Below are 24,035 nucleotides of genomic sequence, written 5' to 3' on the forward strand. Positions count from 1 at the left end.
TATGAATTAATCTCAACTTTAGATAAATGACTCGATGATTTTTCTGATATTTATATTTTAAATTATGCACAAACTATCATTTTATATTTATTTCTTAATATTTATATATTATTGCATATTTATTTGTTTGTTTCATATTGTAATTTTAGTTATGGATATTGTAGTATATGAGTTTTACCTCAAATGACATTTGATAGTAAGTGAAAATATAGGTAGGTGATCTAAAAGTTTTAAGTTTGAATATGATCTCAGGACCTAATCAGAATTTACTGGTTTTTTCAGGAACATAAGTTTGTGGGTTTGGGTTACCAAACACTTTCTAAGATCATAGACATATAAGTTCATCTTTTGTCATTAGGTTATCATGATAGTCTGACTTTATTAAAAGTAAATAAATAAGTTCCGGATATTGTAATTTGTTTATTTTAGTTTCTATTTTACTGGGCACTCACTATTTTTGTTACCAAGGTACTTTTGAATTCCATGTATGTTTTCATTTCCTATAGGATAGGAGATTAGGAGGACACCACAAACGTATCTCAAGTTAAGTGGCAATATTGAACGGTACATGGAAGTAAATAGCGTGCAAATCAAAATGTATGTTGAAATGGGTTTCAAGAGACTGATTTGGCACCCCAGCACCAATGGTGGTTGCTATGTATGATTGGGAGACATCGATGTTGCACGCCAACTGTTTGATAAAATGCTTGATCCGGCCGGATGCCAATGATATCAGTATGATGAGCCATTGATTCATGGGATTACAATTGTCTTTTTAGAAAATGAATTGAAAGCTAAGATTCTAAAGTACAGTATGTTTCTGAAACAAATGTTGTATTTAGTTTCTGATTATATAGTACAATATGTTTATAAAACCAATATCGAAAATTACCAAGGAATAAACATTACAACCATATAATTCTAGACAACAAGAATGCTATCTACTTTAATGTTTAACTTGATTTGATGCTGAATAATCTCAGTAACAATATTAATATCAATATCAACACGCAGGTAAATCCGGCGGTGGTTTCTCCAGTTTCTGCATTGGCCCCGGTCCATCCTCCACAACAAACACCGTGGCCAGACCCCACCCAATATGTACGTCTAAGTGACAATGCATGATCCAGGTACCTGACAAAATACATGAAAAGATGAGCAACATACATATTTATTTGTTGACGTGGCAATTCCGGCACGTTTATATTTTATCAGGTCAATTTGGGTCACGTTCTATCTGTCAGCCAAAAGTTACCCATAGTGTATTTTTAAGGCGTAAAACTCTTTAAAATCATTTTGTGTTAAAAAGTGTTTCGGGTCAATCCAACCCAAATGACCTGTTTTGACCCGCACCAATTAACAAACATGTATGTGGTTTACCTGGATTATCAGCAATAAATCTAATAACTGCCCATCCTTTGACAGGTAAGCTAACTGTATTTCTTAGAGGCGGGTCCACGAGGTTAAACTTAGCAGTATCGGTTTTCGGGTTGAAGTTTCCGAATCCTTCTGCCAGGATATAGAAATCATATCCGTGAAGATGAATCGGGTGGTTCTCAGCTGTAAAGATATTTGTTCCTTGCAACACAATCTGGACCCTTGATCCATATTTCAACTTATACACCTTGGTCCCACGAATCGGCTGCCACAAAGCCCGACTCACATTACCCGTGTAATCAAACTTCACCGGAGGATTGGCGGGAAAATCGGTTGTGAAAACCCCTGGTATTCCTTGGTGGTGTGCTTGAAGTATTGAAATGTTTGACGGGAGTACAAACGATACGTTGTTCATGCTGGCGGTGAAGCGGGTCCCGTTGGGGGCTTGACAGTTTCGGGCCCGGGTTTTTGGTGGGCATTGGTTGATTCCAAGTCCCATTGTTATGAAAAGATTGTGATCAATTTCAGTTGGGACAATGGGTTTTCTGAGGCTTTTGAAGCTGGTGGTGAAGGCAGTGGCGGTGGCAGTGTCGTTGTATGCAGGAAGTGGTGGCATGATCGGTTTTGAAGTGGCGTTTTTGTACTCCAAAATGGCGGTGGTTGTGGTGTTATCGAAGGGTGCCCCTTGTGCACTGGCGTAAGCCCGGGCTGCAATGTAGTATCGGGCAGTTGGTTGGTCAGCTTTCATGAGGACGTCGGTGGTTTGACCGGGTCCAAGCATGAGAACTCTGGTGGTGAAGGGTTTTACATAGGAAGCATCGGCTCCCACCACTGTTAGTTTGTGGTTAGCAACGGTGACAAATAGTTGTTGGTTTAAGGCAGCGTTAATCACCCGAAGTAGTATTGTTTCTCCCGAGTCAACAGGTACTTTGACCGTATCTATATTCAAAAAAAGCATTTCCTTAAACATTGTCAAAACGACCCAAGATAGGTAATATTAATTATCTTATGTATAAGCAAACCTTGGCTAGAGCATTTATAGAGATCACCGGGTTGCCCATTAATCGTGTACGCATCCGAAACATTTGGAGCGGCACCTGTTCGTGTGGCTTCTCGTATAACATCGATTGGGTTTGCATCCCACCATTCACCTATCATCACCATCATCATATTATTATACCACGTCTTTAAGATTTGAAGTTTTTCTAAATGTGCATTTTTACGTGAATAGACTGTATACCGAGAGTAATGAGTGATTCACGATGAGGTTTAGGGAAAGGATAGGAGTATCCTTCTTGTGGGTGAATAATAATAGCACCATAAACTGTGGCTCGAAGCCACGAGCTATGTGCATGCCACCATAATGTGCCTTGTTGGCCTGAAATTGTGAACCGGTATGTGTAACTCCCTCCTGGTCTGATCGGGCATTGTGTGATGAACTCGGGTCCATCTGCCCATGCTGTCGTCAATTGTCTAACACCATGCCTTAAATATCACAAACATAAAACAAATAATGAATATAACATTTATAATCTTGTATAAAGTTACAAAGACACTTTCAAAGATCATATGGCTAGATACCAGTGGATGGTGACATTATATCTGCCCTTGTTTGTAACATGTATCACTAGAGTATCGCCATCGTTCACTTCTAGGGTCGGACCAGGGAACTGACCGTTGACCGTGACCGAATTATGGGTTTCGCATAGTCTTTTGACTTTTGTTTCTTGAACCTTTAAATACACAAATAAGTTAGCATTGTTCAATATTTAATCAAACAATAAAACTATGAAAGCCGTAGATAAATATGAAGATAAGAACCCATACGACGAAGTCATGGTTGTGAGTTTTGGCACTTGCTAGAGAGGAAAAACTCGAGAATATAAGAAACAAGCTTAGTAGGAAGAACGCGTATTGGGTGGTGCTAAGTACGCGCTCCATTTGTAACAGTTAGTGTGTATGTTTTGGTGGGAGAATGAGTGATGAAATGTGGGATACAAGAGGTGGTTTATATAGATAGGGAGGACAAAGTGAGTTGGCTTTGTGGTTGGCAAAGTAAGTTTTGGTTCATGGGTGATGGTCAGGTTACAAAAGCATCATGGTTCATTAGTTCAACCCAAGTTGGTGCACCAACTCACCTAAGTTACAATGTGATCAATTTTCAAGAATGCTTGTTTCTTAATTCTACAAGTACTAACCCTGCCTCAAGATTAGTCTCATCATTTTCTATAACAGAATAGTTGACCAATGACCACTCATGTAGATGTAACTTTTTAAAACTTTTGTCTTAGAGCATCCTCATCTCATTCTCTATCTCTATAATTACACTAAAAAACACAACATTTCTCTCCTCTGTTCAATTAAATAATATTTTTTATACATTTATCATTACAGTTTTCTCTCTCCTCTACTCACAACCAATCCAACAAATATTAAAAAATAAATAGGGGCAAACAATGTTCCCCAAATTTACAAAAAATCACTACATTTCTCTCTCCACCCTATAATTTACACTCAAAATCACTTACAACCCCACCCTATAATTTGCAAACTCCCCACACATAATTACAGGGGATGGGATGAGAATGCTCTTATAAAAAAGGCTTGGTTTTGTATATAGATATTATGAGTTAATGGTATTTTTACTATCCCATATCAAATATTCGAGTCTTGAAACACAAATAAAGGTTTGGACTAAAACTTCTTAACGAAATCTTGATGTGTGTTGTAACCAAAAATATATATGTGAAATAAAATTTTGTTTTGGATGTTAATGGAGGTCTTTAGGCCTAAGGCATTTTCTTTGAACGACAATTTAGACCATTAGCGGGTCATTGACCCACCTGATAATCTTCATTTCTCGAGTATGAAACTGTGGGGTGCTAGGATGATACGTCCACAAAGGGAAACTCGTATATCAGTCCGCCACATCTGTTTCGACTTGGAGACAACCCTCATGAGGAAACCCACCAAAAATGAAAAAAAAAACCCTGGTCCAAACATATAACATCTATTTTGTCATAGTTTGAACTTGAACACAAAACCTTCTCCTTTGTAAATAAGGTCGTTGGGCAATTTTTTTTATTGTTTTATTTCTTTGTCAAATATGTGATTTAAGGATTTTTTATTCTTTTTCAAATTATGTTAACTTCATTTTTACGTATGGTTGTGAAAGAACAATTTACAGATTTATCTGAAGAACTGGTTAATGAAAATTCTAATAAACAATGCATATCAAATTAATTAAAGTAGAAAAACAAATTTGATCTATTCATTTTTTTTATTTTCAAAAAAATAAAAATTTTAAAATAAAGTTTAATTTAGAACCGTAAATAGATTAAATATTGACCATTGTCGTTTACCTCAACAAACGTCAACAACATGTAATGATGAAAACATAACTAATCAATGGATTAGAGTGAGGTCAAATATTATTATTATTCACACACCAAAGATTACACTGGCATTTGCTTAAAAAATCATTGACTCCCTAAATTTGAGATACATCATAATCAATAGTCTACTCTACTGACTCGCACTTTGTACAAATTAATTTAAAATATGATCTAAACACCAAATTTTACGATTGACAACATTTACTTTATTATTTTTTAAATCGGTGGAAATCACACTACTCATTAAAAAAACATGGTCAATTTTATTTTTCTATTTCTATTTTCGTAGATTAATATATATATATGGGAATATATGTACGTGTTGCTTTGCGTTTTCGAATTCTCCTCTTTTGGAATTACGTGCAACATTTGTTTACTATACAATGGAATAAAATAATACATCGATTAGTCGAATCTACTGCTATAATAAACAAAAACCATGGTTGTGTTACATGGCACCTAATTGTTCAATTTTTTGCCAAATGACATCATTATTGTTCAACTTTAAAAGTCATAGCTATCTAATTAAAACAATTAATATATATTTTAAATATTCCATATTAATAATTTATCTATAATTTCATAGTAGTAAACAAAGTAAAATAAAATAGAATTAAAAGAACTTATGTAGAACTTTTGAAACTCATTATAGTGTGTGTAAATTTCTGTTGTATGTTTTTAGTTTATTAGTGACCGATTAAGAAGATGTCACGATTCATCTTTACTCTAAGCAATACGAAAATGATTCATCTTATTTAATTATTTTTTTACTATTAATTCTATATAATAAACCTTTATTGATAATTTTTTCTAAAATGACATGGTTCAACACTCAAGGAGAATAGCTTGATTATTATAATAAACCTTTGTTTTTTTAATTTTACATGTTAAGACCATAATATGTGCTTGACTATTTTAATGATAGGAAAATGGTTGTATTTATCGGTGTTGCAAAGTAATGATTAAGATCATAAGTAGGGTGTTCGAGATACTAATCTGTTTCTTATAAGTTGGTTGTTTATTATTATGATTTGTTTGTGTTCTATCTTCTATACAAAAATCTCAAAATTGATTGATATATGGGAGGAATGATGACTTGGTTTTCAGTGAGATACTTATTTGTTGCGAATAAAATCTTTGCAACAATTTCTTACTCTGATTTACGTAATGGGTCTTAACAAGTTTCATTTGAAATAGACCCACCATTAGTATGACTTGGAACATTTCGGGAAAGATCAACTTGTATTCGACACTTTAAGTAAATGGGTCAAATTTGTTATTTGTGTTCTCTTATAGCTAGCAAAAGGGGCGAGCCGTGTCAGTAGGCGCAACACATAAGAACCGGTCTGGTCGGTACAAATTAGGGACAAAACTGATTATTTTAAGAAAAATATTACTTTTGATTCCGAACATGTTTTATTTACACAACTTTTTTACATTTACACACAAATATAAAACTCATTATAACTGTTTAGTTTCTTGTATGTCATTGGAGTTGAGTAAAATGTGTCAAGATCATCTAAAATTAAAAGTTTAATAAGATGACATGTTTGAAACTGAAAAAAAGTGTGATAAAATGCATATAACTTTATTAGTATTACATTTTCTTTTCCGATATTACCAAATATGTAGTTTTTCCTGTCTCTAATTTTATAACTTAAGGCATGAATTAGAAAAAAAAAGACATGAAGTAAGCAACACAAGTTTAGTTTTTATTAGTTATAGATGGTTAATAATTTGATATCATTAATTAGACCCTCAATTTGAATCATTTGATACTTTTTTTTACCGATAAAAACTCTTGCAACTGTCAGTAGCAAGAAACTAATACAACAATATTCTTAGGAGCAATTTTTTTTTTCACATTTTTCAGCTATTTAGACTTTTCAACGGTTTAATGTGATTTTTCTACATGATTATTGCAACTTGAAGAACCAAAATCGTATAATAAGATAATGAGTGAGATTTAAGTTTTAAAACCTGTGTAATACACTGATTTATAACCTAGTACCTTATGAATAAAAAACAAATAAGCAAAAACTTTTAAGAAACCCAAAACCATATGACATTTCCAGAAGACCTATAGCATAACCGGTTTAGTTATTGAAACGGTTTCAGTCATAGTAAATTTAATTGATTTTTCCAGTTATCTATACTATATATAAAACATGAGTGAGGGACCTCTTAATTTTTAAGAGGTACCAAACTTGTTGGCTTTAGTACAAACCATGATGCATAAGATTAAGACACTTTAGGGGCAATTTTATCTTTTAACAATTTTGTCTTTTAGCAAAAGCAAAAAGTTACGGTTTAGTTTTAATTTATTCAAAAATAATTACAATTTTGGTCCTTTAACTTTAATCACACTTTATTAACTTATATAATACTTACATACCCCTTATTTTAAACCAACTACCCCGACGACGTTTAAACGTTTATAACTTTTTCTCACACTAATATTTTTTTTAAAACGTTATACCATAAAAACGAGTATTTTATTCTCTTTAATTTGAGTATAGTATTGCTATACTTTTTTTCATTCTAAAAACTTAACGTGTTACGTGATTACCATTAAAAACCGGCAAATGAATCGGGCGAGTTCGGTTATTCGGGTCATGGATCTAAAAAGTTAAGGTTGGAATGAGTCGATATAAAAAGGTTAATTTAGTTTGGGTCGGCCCGGGTTTGGGTTGAAAGGGGTCAAGTCATAACGAATTTCGGTTAGAACATTGTCAAGCGGAACGGGTTGCGGGTCAAGACGAGTTCAATGTAGCGTCACGTGCGCACCGACACCTGACTTAGCATGCACCGTCGTTGTGTGGCGTGCTTACTAACACCGGTTAAGATTCCAATGCCGCAATACGAGCATACTATCGTCGGGTTACACGCGTACTATTGTGAAGTCACGCACATACAGAGACAGTAACACCGGTTACGCATCTGATGTCATGTTTGCGTGCATACCTCACCGCATCGCGCGGGCACGCAACTAGTTTTTAACTAAGCACTTGATTGGGACCGTCATTTAGATGGTTAATCTTTTAATTTTAAAAATTAACATTTATAAACTTCTATTTAACAATAACATGACAGTATGAACTTAGGTGGTTCTTATAGCTAGTGTCTAGTGGAACACTGAATTAATATGGTTACTAATACTTGAGATATTATGTTTTGTAAGTTATATTACGGTAGTTTTTAATTAATGGGTATGATAATAAACGGTTATCATTCTTATCAAGTAAAATCTAGGAATCTCATACCCGTAATCGGTATGATTTAGAAAATTCATTATTGATTCATTGATCCATCTTCAATTAATATTGATGCTTCATTTTTCACTCAAGTTAGTTTTGCCTCTACTCAATATTTGACTTTCTTTTTCCATATGTACACACATTGATATAGCTAACTTGAAGCGTTTGGTAACTATGAAATACAGAAAAACCTAAAATATAAAGAAATGAAAAGCAAAAAAACAAAGTCATGCTTAGGTGAGATGTTGTTAGATTGAGTTTTAAAAAACAGAGTTAGTTAGTGTTGACAAAGATAGTTTCATGATCATGTCCTTCTCCCTTGTTTGGTGGGTTGTCCATCCAATGTTAGATCCTTTACCCTACTATCATTTGGTTAAATATTATATCATGAAAAGTTTGTTATGCCTTTTTATTCCTTTAACCCCTAATAACAAGCACACCACCACTCATTCTTACCAAAAAAGTTTTTTATGGACCCTCTCATGTTTCAAGTTTAAAAAGCGCATTCTCTTTACTCTTTAAATAAATAAAATATATTTACTTTGATCTGTAACTTGCTCTTAACACAGTCTAGTATCAAATTAAATTATATTACTGTTTTCAATTGGTTAAATAATAGGTAAACAATATTTAGTAACTTAAGTGAATACCATTGACGCCATCTACATCAAAGATTCAAAATAAAACTATTACACCAATTGATTCAATGCATAGTATTGAATTTTCTATAATTGCTAATTAATGTGACTTTGATTGAGTCGATCTAAACAAAAAGCCATTCCTCATGGTCAGAAATACGCATGTCATGATCAGCATTAACTACGGATTTTGAACTATGCAGATCATGAGATTGAGAGCATGTGGAACACCATTTAAATAAAATCAAACATGAGAGGTAGTTTTACCTTAACAAAACAAATGAAGTAAAGATGTCTAAGGTTGGCTACTAAGGGGGTGTTTGGGATTCCTTATTTACACCAACTTATAACTTATAAACTTTTTGAAAAGTTAATAATGTGTAAAAGGTGTTTGGCAAACCATAAGAACTTATGGTTTTTAACTTATGGCCAAGACAAAATAAGAGGATTTTGAAAAGTTATGATTCTATAACTTATTAACTTAAAGGGTATAATATTCCCAAACACTCCTTAAAAAACAATTTATTAACATAAGTTAATCCAAACACTTTTATACAAACTCCTTCTCAAAAAATCATAAGTTTATAATTCCTTTTCACATAAAATCCTTTTGGACTTAAATAAAGAATCTCAAACACACCCTAAGTTTTTATCCCATTGGCCATTGCACCCTTACATGCACGCCCTACCTATGAAACTCTAATTACTAGTACCAAATACTTGATGACATGCCTACAGTCCCAACCACTATAAAAGTAAATGATAATAATAATTAAACAATAAAACATAAAATTTTGAGTCGATACAATATTCATATCAAGATTGGTAACCTTCATCTGCGCACAATAGGTTTGGACTTAAGGCAATAGGTGATTGGAGCTTCATGTTCCTTAAATGTTAACTATAGGCACGAAGTTTTGTCTTTTGGACCTGCACTAATCAGAATACAAAAGAAGCCAACAAGTTGAAACCAGTGTTGTAAAAGTCGGATTCCAAGGCTTTGGAATCGGTGATTCCAAGGTCCTCGGACATCAACGTTGCCGCCTTTTCCCAACTCGGACAATATTACTCGCCAAGGTCCAACTCGGTCAAAAGTCGGAGTACTCGGGATTACTCGGCCGCCAAAAAATTTTATTTTTTTTAATTTTTCTAATTTTTTTATTTTTTAGTAAAAAATTAAAAATAATAGCAAAACATGAATTTTTTGAAATATATATATTTTTTTCATGTGAATTATACTTATTTTGACATGAATTATGCTATCTCAAGATATATATAATATCCAATAATTATTTTATGTTATATTTATCATGTCCGAGTACTCCCCGAGTACTTCCTACAAGGGGGTCGGCCGCCTAGGGACCGCTTAGCGAGTTTTACAACATTGGTTGAAACATTATCATAATAAGAGTTTGGATCAAATACAAATTAAATTAACGTGTTAACTGTGAGAATCAAAAAGAGTAATAATGTTTACAACATATATAGTGTAATTATAGTGTAGTGTAAATTACACTATGATGTATTTACACTACACTATAATTACACTATGTTGTAAATATAATAACTCTTTTTGATTCTCACAGTTAGAACGTTAATTTTATTTTGTACATTAACTTTCCCCATCATAACAAACATTAAACGTGCTATAACACTATAGAGATGATGGGGTGTTCTTAAGATAAAAGATACAAACACATTAAAAGGCAATGCATGCGACGAGACCCTCCGTGTCGTTACATTAAAACACTTGATGATAAATGGTACCGGAAGAATGGTCGATCATTTGACACAAATACTCTAGTTGTGGATTAAACTATACTTGCAATTCTCTTGCATTCAATTAGGGGTGGCCATCTTGACCCAAACCCTTTCAAATGGGTCAATTTGAGTTGTTTTTAAAAGTTAAATGAGTTGGTTTGGGTAAAAGGTTTTAACTAAATGGGTTAAAATGAGTCATTTGAAATTTTATCATTTTATTTTCGGGTCAAAATGGGTCAACAAGTTCAAAGAAATGAGTTGATGTGGGTTAGTGTCATAAGGAAATGTGACAAGTTTCAGATCGGAACGGGTTTTCGTACAAGATAGGTTGCGACACGAAACGGATTTCAGATTGGAACGGGTTCGGTTCAGGTTTCACGCCAACACGAGTTTTCACCCGTGACGTGTTGGGTTTTGGTTTCTTTTGTTTGTTTCTAGTCGATTTCGGACTCGTTTTTGTTCGTTTTTTCAGTTTTGTTTTTGTTCGGTTTGAATTCTTTTAGTTTCGTTTTGATTGATTTTTTCGATTTTGATTGATGTGGTCCGGTTTTGGCTTTTTGTTTCTTTGTTTCATTTTCGTCGATTCTTTCGGTTTCGGTTCGATTCTAGATTGGTTTTTTTTTATATGGAACAAGGAGAAACATTTTAATATTTTTACTTTTTTTGTTTATGATTTATATTTTGAGTTATAATTTTTTTTTTTTGAAGATTTTTTTAGGGTTTTTGATCTTAATAGGAAAACCCCTAAAAAAAATTCAAAAAAATTAATAAAAAAATCATAACTTAAAATATAAATAAAAAACGAAAAAATCTAAAAAAACTAAAATGTTTCCGCCGTTATTCTCGTTCACAAAAAAAAAACCCTCAAAACCCGGTTCGACCTTGACCTATTTCGACCCAAACCAAAAAAACCCTTTTTTTAATTGACTCATTTTGACCCAAACTTATTCTGACTCATACTCGTTTTGACCCATGACTCATTTCAACCCATGACTCGTTCGACCCAACCCAACCCATTTGCCACCTCTACATTCAATCCTTATAACTACTTTATCCATTAAGTAATTTTTGAGTTCCTCTCACATTGACGTGTGGTCATGAGACCTAACCCTTTTCGCGTAACATGTTTTATCTTTTATCAACATTCTAACCTTAAAACGAATACAAACTTCTGAACCAAACTACACCAATCTTTTGTTACTACGTCATAAACCCATTTATGTGTTGTTTCTGAAGAGGTAGGTCCCAGCAGAGCCCAGTTGGACCCGCAAGACTCACCTTGAAGAGAGACGTCTGCGCAGAAACCAACTGGATCCGCAGGACCCACCATGCTCAGAGACGTGACGTCCTTACGCGCAGTACGCAAGCTGTTCCCGCAGGAAATGCCTCCCAATGGTGAAGTACTCCGCCTGTTCCCGCAGCTGCGGATACAAGCCATCAGGGAAGGCCACCCGCGCAGCAAGGCTACACGCACAAGGCACTTAGCTCTCAATAATTCAGTTGTCACCTGAAGGAATGAGCAAAGCCGGGAACAATCCCGCACAAAGGCGGGAGGGGGAATACTCCCGCCCAAATAAGCCAGTCCGTACGATACGGAAAGATCTTCTGTACTGTACCTGACGAGGTATGGGCAAAAGATCTGACCAAAGATACGACAGCTCATTGACAGCAGTATGGCGAGCAGCATGCTCTTGTACTGTATGTCACTATTAGCCGCTGCCTACTCACCAACTCCTGTCATACCACGTGCATAGCCGGCAGTTGGTGGAAAAGGAATAGTACACAGCAGGCCTGGTCAATGTCAGCCGCTGCCTACCCACCAACTACCAGCAGGGCACGTGCGTAGGCCACAGTTGGTAGAACAGGAATACTATTCAGCCGGCCACACCTCCTTGGAAACCTACCTTCGGCTATAAATACCCCAAATGGTATGATCATCTCATCTTATCATCTTATCATCATATACTATCTCGTATTACATATTATACCTGATATCTGCTCTAGCAATCTCTTAATATACATTTATATTCAAGAGCAATCTAGTCTGATTCTCACGCCGGAGGGTGGTCACAAGGAGGAACCCCCCCTTCTCAATGACGAGCTCACGGTGTCTGTTTTGCAGGTTATCAGAAGAACCATCTTTGCCGGGTCCAACCCCTCGTGGGAAACATCTATCTAACCCCCAGGTTACCCGTAATCTGCCCGGGGTCGATTAGTGTTTCTTCATTGGCGCCATCCGTGCATAAAAGCTAGAACTTCATTTCTTTTCAGTTTTTTCAAACTTCTGGAAAGATGGTTAAAGAAACTCCGGTAACCACAACCCCAGCTACTGGGGGGAATACCGGCGACTACAAAGTTTTTACGAACACTACCCCGGTTACCCAAGCCGGGGCAAGTGCAGTAAATTTTACGAACACTACCCCAGTTACCCAAGCTGGGGCAAGTGCAGTAAATAATCGCTCACTGGGATTCACCGATACCCGGTTAGAGAGAGAACGAACGAGGCTCCCCCGCCAAACATTCGATGAAGTTAAAGCGTGGGCGGAGGCACGTCAAAAAGAATTCCAAGCCGAGTTGGATGAACGCTTACGTTCACTCCAACAGCCTGAGGAATTCGGAGAGTACTGGGACAATGATTCGAAGGAATCCGACACCGACGCAAACCCTCGCCATAGGGCGAAAGGGAAGCGTAAGGAAACGGACTCCCAACCGAGAAGGCATTTTGGAGAAACCTTCAAACCAAAAAACGCGGGTGGAAACCCACGTGACTTCTCCAAAACATTCAGACCAACTGTGGAAAATGCGGGAACGTCCAAATTTGCAAGGGACATTGCGGAAGCAATCGCCCCGAAAAGTGCCAAACAGATGTCCAACATCGGCACTTACGATGGTATATCTGATCCAGACGATCATTTGAACAGGTTCATAGCGGGGGCAACCGTCAGTAGTTTGACGGAACCTACGTGGTGTTACATGTTCCAAATGACGCTTGTTGGGGCTGCTAGAGCGTGGTTCGATCGTCTACCGGTCCACCACATCTACGGTTGGGAAGACTTCCAGCAAAAGTTTAGCCAACACTTCAGCCAGCAAAGAAAGTATACCGAGGAACAATGGACAATCCTCAAATGCATTCGAGAGGAAGATGAATCTTTGCCAAACTTCATCACTCGCTTCAACTCAAAGAAGCTAAGTTTTGGTAATATTAGCGAAGATCTTGTTCGCGCTGCTTTCATCCAGGGCGCGAACGACCCAGAGCTCATCCGCACCTTAAGGGGTAAAGATGGCATGCCATCCACATGGGATGCCATCATGACAGCAGCTAAACGATTTGCGGAAACGGAGAAGCAACTGGGTAGAGATCTCCCCCAGAGCACAAACCTCTACACCCAGAAAACAAGAGAAGACAACGTCCTTACCGCCCGATTAAACAAAAAGCGGAAGCTAGGCATTTGGCAGTCAAGGGTAAACTTTGACACCACATCCGGCTTGCAACATCGGTTAGGCGGAAGGGATAACGTACAGTCGAACCAGAACTCTAGATGGACGCCACTCACCAAAAGCGTCACCGAGATATTCGCCACTGAGGAGCTCCCATGGCCAAAGGCTCCAATAATCCGACATCGTCACAATGCTGATCGGAGCAAATACTGTGACTTTCACAGGACAAAAGGCCACAACACTGAAGAATGCACAGACGTTAAGGACATGGTCGAAGCACTTGTCAGAGATGGGATGCTCGCGCACCTCGTGGCGCAATGAACGCTGAGCAGGCTGATGCGTGTAGAACCCCAGTTGGGGAAAACACGAATAAAATTACAGCTTCAATGTTGGAGACTACATACTGCGTAAACAACGAAATCCCGAACCAGGTGCATATCGGCTCGATGGCACTCCCATCCCAACAACATGGAAGGGAGCTCAATTACACAGTTTGCATGTAGATCAATTCCAAATTTGTAAAGAAAAGGCCCAGAGCCACTTCTAATGGAAATGATTCTCCTTAGAACATCAACGCTGATGATTTTACATTTACTTTTATGAACTTTCAACACTGATGCCGGTTTTCACCGCATACATAAGTGTGAAAGTCGTTGCGTGGGGAAGGCGGCAAAACCCGCATAAACCCAAAAAATGGCAAACCTTCACGCAGGTCAGTTAAAGGTAAAGTTCAGTCATCCCACTAAATGAAAGTGCCGGTCTATCCGCATGAATCATGATAGAGGAAACTGAACACTAACCTATTAACAACCGCGCGTCGAACGGTTAATTTATTCAACACGGATATGCCGGTTTTCACCGCATAATTACGTGGAAAGTCGTTGCGTGGGGAAGGCGGCAAAACCCGCATAAACCCAAAAAACGGAAAACCTTCACGCAGGTCAGTCATAGGTAAACTTTGGTCATCCAACTAAATGAAAGTGCCGGTCCTAACCACACAAATCATGAGAGGAAACCAAACCTATTGACAACCGCGCGTCGAACGGTTAACTTATTCAAAATACTTTAGAAAATTTCTAACAGAAGGATGAGGAAAACCTCCACGCAGGTCAGATGTAGGTAAAGTTTAGCCATCCTACTAAGTGCAAGTGACGGTCCTACCCGCACAATCACGAAAGAGGAAGCAAAACTTCAACCTATTATCTACCACGTTCAAAGGTTAACTTATCCTAAACACTTAGAAATTTCAAAAAAGATGAGGAAAACCTCCACGCAGGTCAGAAGTAGGTAAAGTCTAGCCATCCTACTAAGTGCAAGTGACGGTCCTACCCGCACAATCACGAAAGAGGAAGCAAAACTTCAACCTATTATCTACCACGTTCAAAGGTTAACTTATTCTAAACACTTGGAAAATTGCTAATTTAAACTAAAGTATGCAAGTCATATAACGTTTATAAAGCAAGGAATCCAGTGAAAATAGCGGTCTTACCCGCACAAAGATTTATATTTCATAATATTCATTACAAGAATGGCCGGGTAACTACCCGCCTACAAGAATATAAATCTATACAAGCTAAACCTATCCTAGCAGTGGGAAGAGATCTTCAGGATCAAGCTTCAGGGCCACTTCCACTTGGACCAGCACCATCAGTAGAGCGTGGCGGTTCAAGGAAAGCTTTAAGGATAGCTAGCCCATCATCAGCAGCAGCAACTTCGTTCACCTTCTCCACCACCGTATGCGGGAAGGCGGCATACTGATTCACTGCTTGGTCGTATACAGCTTCAGTATCCACATCAAATAAAGGGAAGTTGGAAGGCGGGATGCCTTTCTCAACGAACCCTAGACCAAGCAGGAAGCCGGCCTTTTCCCCATCCTCATGAGAAGCGTTGAGGGCTGCGCTCATAGCATCGTCATAAGACGTATCCGCGAAGACCCGATGCACAACCTACAAGAAAAAATACATCAAAACCTTTTCTATTTACAAAGAAAAGCGTGAAGACATGAAGCTAAACATACCTGAGACAACGCTTCTCGAAGAAGCCATTCCTTGGCAACCAGAGCCTCCTGGAGGGCAGCTTGAGCTTCGTTACGGGCGCGTTCGGCTTCACTTTTGTTGAGGTTGGCAAGCAACACTTCTTTAGCCGCAGCCTCTTCGACGCCCTTTAGCTTCCGCTCAGTGTGGTCAAGCACCCCCCTCTGGTCCAAGATCTCTTGGAGCTTTTTGGCGTCTTCCATCGCCAAGGCATCATGAGCCTGCTGGAGAGCCTCTAATTTGGCTTTAAGCTCCTCATTCTCCACGCGTAGAGGCTCAGCAACAGCTTCAGCCTTGGTGGCCCTCTCGGTTGCGTTCCTTGCAGTTTCCTTAGCCAGCCGAAGCTGTTCGTTAACAGCTTGGGCAGCCTTGGAACGGGCCTCGAGCCGGGCCTGAACTTCAACCTCGAGGGCCTTGAAGGCCTTCTCCTTTTCCGCAGCCACTGCGGTAAGCCTTACGTTCTCCTCCCGGACAGCCCGCACCCGAGCTACTTCTTGAAGGCGAGCTGCTTTTAACTTGTCGTTTTCACGACAAAGCAGCTCGACGCGCGGCTGCATCCGGGCCAGGAGAACCCGAAGCTCATTGGTTAGCCTACCCTCCTGGTAGCTAGCCATGGCTTCCCCCAACGCACCACTGGGAGCTGCGTGACGAGCCCACTCCACGCACTCCACAGGTGTGCGAAGGGTTGTTCCTCGGCGGATGTTCCATCGTGGAACATACACTTCATTGGAATCCGACACTGCAAAAAACAAAAAGCAGTTAGGAAAAGATGATAAAAATATAAAAAGGCCAAAAGAACCCTACGCACCTGTAGGGTCAACAACAGGCCGATAGCCGCCAAACCCATCACCTGAACCCAAGGGAAATCCATCCAAGAGGTCAGGCAGATGGGAAGGAGGCAGAGGTTGGCGATAAGCCCCAAGCATACCTGAAGTATCGGCTGTAGCTGCCGACGTCGGAGGCATGGAGGCCGCCGCGGTAGAAACCAACGGAGGTGAACTCACCGGAGGTGAACTCACAACCGTGGTCGCCGCTGCGGAATGCGCAGAAAAAATAACCGCCGGCTCAGTGAAAGATGCGGTAAATATGGCACTGACAGCCGGCGGTGATGTCATCACAGCTGGAACAGTCGGCTCAACGGAGTGAGCAACTGAACCAGCGGAAGCAGGCGCAGGCGCAGCCGCCTGGGTCGTCGCCTCAGGTAGGCTGACCAAGCCTACCGTCATGGGTCCGGAGGTACTCCTACCCGCTCCACCCTGGAATGCGTCAACATCCACGCCTGCACAAAGAAGATAAGTATTAATGATGGAAAGCTATGAAGTTAAAAATAAAGTTTGTACTTACGGGTTTTCTTGAGCCTAAAAGTGCGGACAGGCGGGGATGAACCCGATGGAGCCGGCCTCTTCACGCCGCTCACCGTTGTCATCCTGGGCTCTCCGGAGGTGACAGTCGTCGCAGCCTCCGGAGCAGTGGTCTTATCACCACCGGGGTTCCCCGCCACCTCCTCGCTCTCGGCCTCTGAGTCAGACCGAGGCACCGGATCGGCAATGGAGGCCACCTTCTCCTTCCCCTTCCCGCCGGCAGCCTTCTTCTTCCGCACCAACGGAGGACCATCTGCGGATTCCTCATCAGAACATAAGATTAGAGGAATTCCAGCAAAGGTTTCAGCATTGAGGGGTCGAGGGTTGAATAACGCCTTACCTGGCCGCCTGGCGCTCAGGATCTCGTGGCCTAGCGGGTAGACCTCCACGAACCGATCCGCCGTTTGTGCTAGGATGGGCAACTCGTTCTCATCTAGAGCACGAGTACCCATCCGAGCGGGACTGTCAGCCTCCCGCGGATACAGGAGCGACTGCAAGTCGTTCCCCTCTGAAATAAACAGGAAAGAAGTTAGAAGAGATTCTAAATCAACAAAAAGAAATAGAGCATACCGTAAGGAACATAGTTCAAACCGTATTCGAGGACGATCGGGATCTTTCGCGCATCCGCATCCTTCCACACCCGGCTCATCCCGAGCATCACCATCCCGGACTCCGTAAACCGGTAAACCGGAGATTGGACTCGGGAAATCTTTGAAAACCATTCCGCCTCCTGGTAGTTGGAGGCGTGAAGGCTGGGGAGAGCTTGCCCATTCTTAAATTTCATGGCAAGGGGGATGGCGCGAGCGGAGATGTAGAAGAACTCCCGCTTCCACGAACGAAGACTGCGCTCGGTTGCGCAAATCTTCAAACCCTTGATCCGGGTTATCAGCGTATACCACCCCTGGATGCACCTCCAAGAGTAGAAGGTCATCAGGCGGTCGACAAATGGCTCAATGCCCAGAATCCGGCACACCCACTCGAAGTGGCGAATCTTCGCGATCGCCATCGGGTGCACCTCGGTCAGGTGCACACCGTGCCTCTCCAGGACACGGTACACAAACTTTGTCAAAGGGAACCTAAGATTCCCATAGACAAAGAATGCAGCATAAACCCCGATCTTGCCTCTGGGGGCATCATACACCGTCTGATGGGGTTCAGGAAACTCAGGCTCAAGAGACTCGAGCATGAACTTCCTGACGATGTACTGATATAGATCGACAGGCAGAGCACACTGGCACTCGCCAGCAGTACTCTTGTCATCGGCGTACACCCCAGCCTCCTGGGCTGTAGCTTCGAGATCGTGAGAAGACATCTTGCAGATGAAAGAAGAAAACGATTTCAAGAGAATGCTCGGCTGAAAAGGTGAGTATTCGCCGGAAATCGTTTTGAAGATGAAGAGAAAAGTGAAAGTGTGGATTACAAAGGACCCTCTCCCCCTTTATATACTAATCACAATTAATGCGATGAATTTAATGCGGAAGAGAGAGAAATCGAAGGTGCAATGAAACTATGACACGTGGCAAAAAGCAAGCTGACAACAGCTGTTGAAAGGACGCGTACCATTAATTTCGCGGCCACGCGCCCGAAAAATCGCGCCCACGCGCCTGAAAAAGCGTCTGGAATGACCATGTACTGTCACGTCACCATAACTTCCTGCACGTCCTGACACAGTCAGAAGAAACCGTCGCACGACGTTTCAGAGGTTTGGACTGTTCTTATCCTTTCACCAACTCTTCGAATTTCAAAAAAATTCAAAAAGATTCAAAAGTAAGCGGGAAAATACCCCTTACCTTGGCAACCAAGTAACTGTAAGACAGGTGCGGGTACAGTGTTAAGGCAAAACCCTTCACATACTTAGCACCTGCAGGGAATTGAAGCCAAGAATACCTCGGCAACCAAGTAACTATAAGACGGGTGCGGGTACAGTGTTAAGGCAAAACCCTTCACATACCTAGCACCCGCAGGGAATTGACGCCAGGAATACCTCGGCAACCAAGTAACTGTAAGACAGGTGCGGGTACAGTGTTAAGGCAAAACCCTTCACATACCTAGCACCCGCAGGGAATTGATGCCAGGAATACCTTGGCAACCAAATAACTATAAGACGGGTGCGGGTACAATGTTAAGGCAAAACCCTTCACATACCTAGCACCCGCAGGGAATTGACGCCAGGAATACCTTGGAAGTAAAGTAACCGTAAGACGAGTGCGGGTACAGTGTTAAGGCAAAACCCTTCACATACCTAGCGCTCCGCAGGGAATTGAAATCAAGAAGGATCTTCTGGGCAATGCTTGCGGAAACGGAAATAACATCCCCGCATAGCGGGAATGTCGGGAACTACATTGTTTGAAGCTTCAAGATGGAATTGGTGGTTTTAACATAATTGATCACTATGTTCAAAACTACCAAAACCTCATGGAGAATCCACACAAGTGGGACTCAACACTCCTGACTTGCGAGGAGGTTACAGACCTACCCGCATCATATCCAAAGATCAAGCAGGAAAGTCGGGAATTTCTGCAAGTGACATAAGGACTTCCGCAGGAATAATCCCCATGGAAAACCTTAAAACTAAACCCTTTTCAAAACCCTTTGCTTAAGTCCAAAAGTTCACCTCACTTTATTAAACATTCATGAGAAGAACATTGGACTGGGGGGACTTGAAGAGGTAGGTCCCAGCAGAGCCCAGTTGGACCCGCAAGACTCACCTTGAAGAGAGACGTCTGCGCAGAAACCAACTGGATCCGCAGGACCCACCATGCTCAGAGACGTGACGTCCTTACGCGCAGTACGCAAGCTGTTCCCGCAGGAAATGCCTCCCAATGGTGAAGTACTCCGCCTGTTCCCGCAGCTGCGGATACAAGCCATCAGGGAAGGCCACCCGCGCAGCAAGGCTACACGCACAAGGCACTTAGCTCTCAATAATTCAGTTGTCACCTGAAGGAATGAGCAAAGCCGGGAACAATCCCGCACAAAGGCGGGAGGGGGAATACTCCCGCCCAAATAAGCCAGTCCGTACGATACGGGAAGATCTTCTGTACTGTACCTGACGAGGTATGGGCAAAAGATCTGACCAAAGATACGACAGCTCATTGACAGCAGTATGGCGAGCAGCATGCTCTTGTACTGTATGTCACTATTAGCCGCTGCCTACTCACCAACTCCTGTCATACCACGTGCATAGCCGGCAGTTGGTGGAAAAGGAATAGTACACAGCAGGCCTGGTCAATGTCAGCCGCTGCCTACCCACCAACTACCAGCAGGGCACGTGCGTAGGCCACAGTTGGTAGAACAGGAATACTATTCAGCCGGCCACACCTCCTTGGAAACCTACCTTCGGCTATAAATACCCCAAATGGTATGATCATCTCATCTTATCATCTTATCATCATATACTATCTCGTATTACATATTATACCTGATATCTGCTCTAGCAATCTCTTAATATACATTTATATTCAAGAGCAATCTAGTCTGATTCTCACGCCGGAGGGTGGTCACAAGGAGGAACCCCCCCTTCTCAGTGACGAGCTCACGGTGTCTGTTTTGCAGGTTATCAGAAGAACCATCTTTGCCGGGTCCAACCCCTCGTGGGAAACATCTATCTAACCCCCAGGTTACCCGTAATCTGCCCGGGGTCGATTAGTGTTTCTTCAGTTTCCAAACATTCTATAATACAATTACTTTCATTTCTCTTTTAAGTAAATTTGATTACATTATGAATTTAGCATGTGTATTTATAAATGATTGCTAAATGTAAATTAAAATATGTAATTACTAAAGTTGATGTGAAATAATATTTCAAGATTTTAATATATATATTGTGTAAACCATTTTGAGTGTATTGTTGCAAACAAGCATGCTCAAGAAAGAAAAGAGTTATGATTGTCAAGTGACTAACAAAAAGCAGCATTCATCATATCATTGAGTACCTTAATTTTGTTATTGTAAAGTTCTTTATCTTTATGTGGTTTCAATTTAACCACATTCTATATATGTCATTGAGGTAAGGGTTTCAATTTAACCACATTCTATATATATCATTGAGGTAAGGGGTTTAATTTATGTGGTTTCAATTTAACGCCCTGCTTGCGGTGCGCGCATATAATGTATATATGTGTGAACTCTCGGGTGGGCAAAAGTAAAATTGCACTAATTTTGACGTTATTTTACTAATCTCGTGAAAATAACGTTAAAAGTGGCGGAAGGTTAATCAGGCATCATGTGATGGCGTTGATAGCCGAAAGACAAGGGCACATGCACCGATCAGCCGGTGTCCCGATGATTGAGTGCTATGTGCCTTATGTTCAAGGCTTGATGCAAAACTACTATCGAGCCGGGGGTCTCACCGGAAGCAGCCTCTCTATCCCTATGGGATAGAGGTAAGGCTGTCTACATCTTACCCTCCTCAGACCCTACCATAGCATTGCTATTGGTGGGATATACTGAGTACGATGATGATGATGATGATGATGATGATGATGATGGTTTCAATTTAGGAGTTTTGAATAATAAAACACACCTAAACCCATGGAGATGTGTAGGAACAGTTTTCAAACTATTGTGTGTACTCGCTTTGTTTTTCTTTCGGTGCATAAAGTTTAACATCTTGCATAATTATAATAGTGTGACTAGAATGGTATCAAGAGAATTCATATATTATTCATTCATTAAACTTTCATGAAACCCAATCTTTTACCCTACTTATTATTGATTTTCACATCACAAAATAATTTTATTTAACATCATAAGAAAATATTTAGAAAAAAGAGTCTTGATATATATAGGTTAATGTCAAAAGACAATCATGTTTTTGTGTGTGTGTATTGTGGGGAAATAGTAAATATATTAAACTTACTTTGAAAGGCTGATAAACTAATTTGTGGGTTTAAATATGTTAACACTCTTAGTATCGGGTATGTAGTCATGTAACATGACATGTCCTCATGAGGCCATCCTTGTGATAAAGTGGGGTACCTTCAACCAAATAGTTATGAATTCAAATCTTGTAGAGTATATGTGTAATGCTTTCAGAAATAGATATAGAATTAATAGGGAGTTTGTACGTATGTGTTTGCGGGTGAAAAACAGGTAGCATGAAGTATCATAGTAAGATGTCTAAAGCTTTAACTAAAATGGTTATATACATAAAATTTGTAATGTGTTTTATATATTATAAAATGATAGATAACCAATTAATATTTTAGCTAACTTAACTAAAATATGTAAATTTCAATTTATAATTTTTGGTAGATAAAAAATGATCCCTTTTATTTGGAATTATTACTTGTAGATACTTTAAAACACAATTAGGTATGTAATTCTGGATGATACATTAATTAATTTCTACAAAACTAGTTTTAATTTTTATAAATAAATCACATCATCAAGTTTGTTGGGCTCCAAAGAGGAATCAAAAGCACAGGGACGAAAGTCATTCAGAAATGGCCCAAATGTTGACTCACGCCCTACACTCCCATTAATGGCATTTACTAAAAACAAACACAAAACTTGATTTTGGACATGATAACACAAATTTGAACAGCAATTAACAGAACCATTATGAATTATACTTCGAACACACGAACAGTTATATTACCAAAGTCAATCATGAGGAATCCTCATTGAGGATGGCAATGAATCCAGCATCCATTTTTAAGGGATATTATGTTATTAGTAATTCTATAGCATATTTTGTTGTAATCACATGCAACCAATCAACATTCGAATTACACAAGATTCAGTATATCTCAACACAAGTGGTGGTGGTGGTGGTAGTGGTGGTGGTGGTGGTGGTGGTGTTAAAGAAAAGTAGTGGCAGTAAATGTCAATCAACATGCAATATCTCCAAATAACACATTGTCACATTATATGTTACATCACATATTTCAACTCAATTGTATATGGTAAGATATCAATTTTACATTTATTATAATATATATTGTGAAACATGGAACGCAAATCGTTATCCCTCTAATATAACGTGAGACACATTAGATGCCAGTATAATTAGATGAGATTTGTTTCTCTTGCCTAGATCAATAATGGTGCGCAAATAGACATTGTTTTTTATGCTATCAAGTTAATTTAAACGCCAACATGTATTTTCATTAGTGTGTATCAAGAGGTTATGAGATATAACCTGCATTTAAGCTATAAATATAATTCTCATTTAATTATACGACATTAAACCATATTAAACAACCTCAACTCAAAAATGTACATATAATATTATCGGTCTCCACTTTTGTCTTTTTTAACGTTTCATTCACATACAAAAGTGATATTTACAGGTTTCAAACGAGAAGATTAGGGGAAAAATTAAAGCTATATAAAAGTAGTAGATGCATTATTTTTAATGTCCACTAGTAGCATTAAACGATATGCATTTTCAATAAGACAAACCTTGATATAAATTACATGGGCTCGAGTTTAATATAAATATACTAGTTTGAGGCCCGTGTATTACACGGGTAATTGTTGAAAATGTTAAACTTTGACCATTAAGTGAAATACAGTTAATAAATTGATCATATATTGTTAGTACAATTAAAATTAAACTAAAATTATAGAAATTACATAACTAAGATTACACAAATATGTTACAAATAGGTAAAAACTTCCTTTTACACTACATTTGTTATTGTATTAGCAGGTATACCTTGTTTATCAAAAATCAAAATTTTTAGTCCATGTCTACCTGTAACTCTTAATAAAGTAACATATAGACCTGCTTATAACTCTTGATATAGCTATATATAGTTGTGCGTGTGAC

General features: G+C 39.4%; 1 protein-coding gene across 1 annotated transcript; it reads right to left on the minus strand.

Annotated features, from left to right (window-relative positions):
- Window positions 1-909: 909 nt before the first annotated feature.
- LOC143579270 (laccase-12-like) lies at window positions 910-3,517 on the minus strand. The gene is made up of 6 exons (XM_077062623.1): window positions 3,205-3,517; window positions 2,959-3,110; window positions 2,618-2,862; window positions 2,400-2,528; window positions 1,381-2,316; window positions 910-1,134 (listed from the first exon to the last, which is right to left on the minus strand). The coding sequence occupies exons 1-6, from the start codon at window positions 3,316-3,318 to the stop codon at window positions 1,004-1,006; spliced, it is 1,707 nt and encodes a 568-aa protein (XP_076918738.1). The 5' UTR covers window positions 3,319-3,517; the 3' UTR covers window positions 910-1,003.
- Between the last annotated feature and the right edge of the window lie 20,518 nt (window positions 3,518-24,035).

This window comes from Bidens hawaiensis, unplaced genomic scaffold (genome assembly GCF_021521415.1).
Source record: "Bidens hawaiensis isolate Kalapana, Puna unplaced genomic scaffold, B.hawaiensis_p1.1 tig00029644_1, whole genome shotgun sequence".
Classification (NCBI taxonomy): Eukaryota; Viridiplantae; Streptophyta; class Magnoliopsida; order Asterales; family Asteraceae; genus Bidens; species Bidens hawaiensis.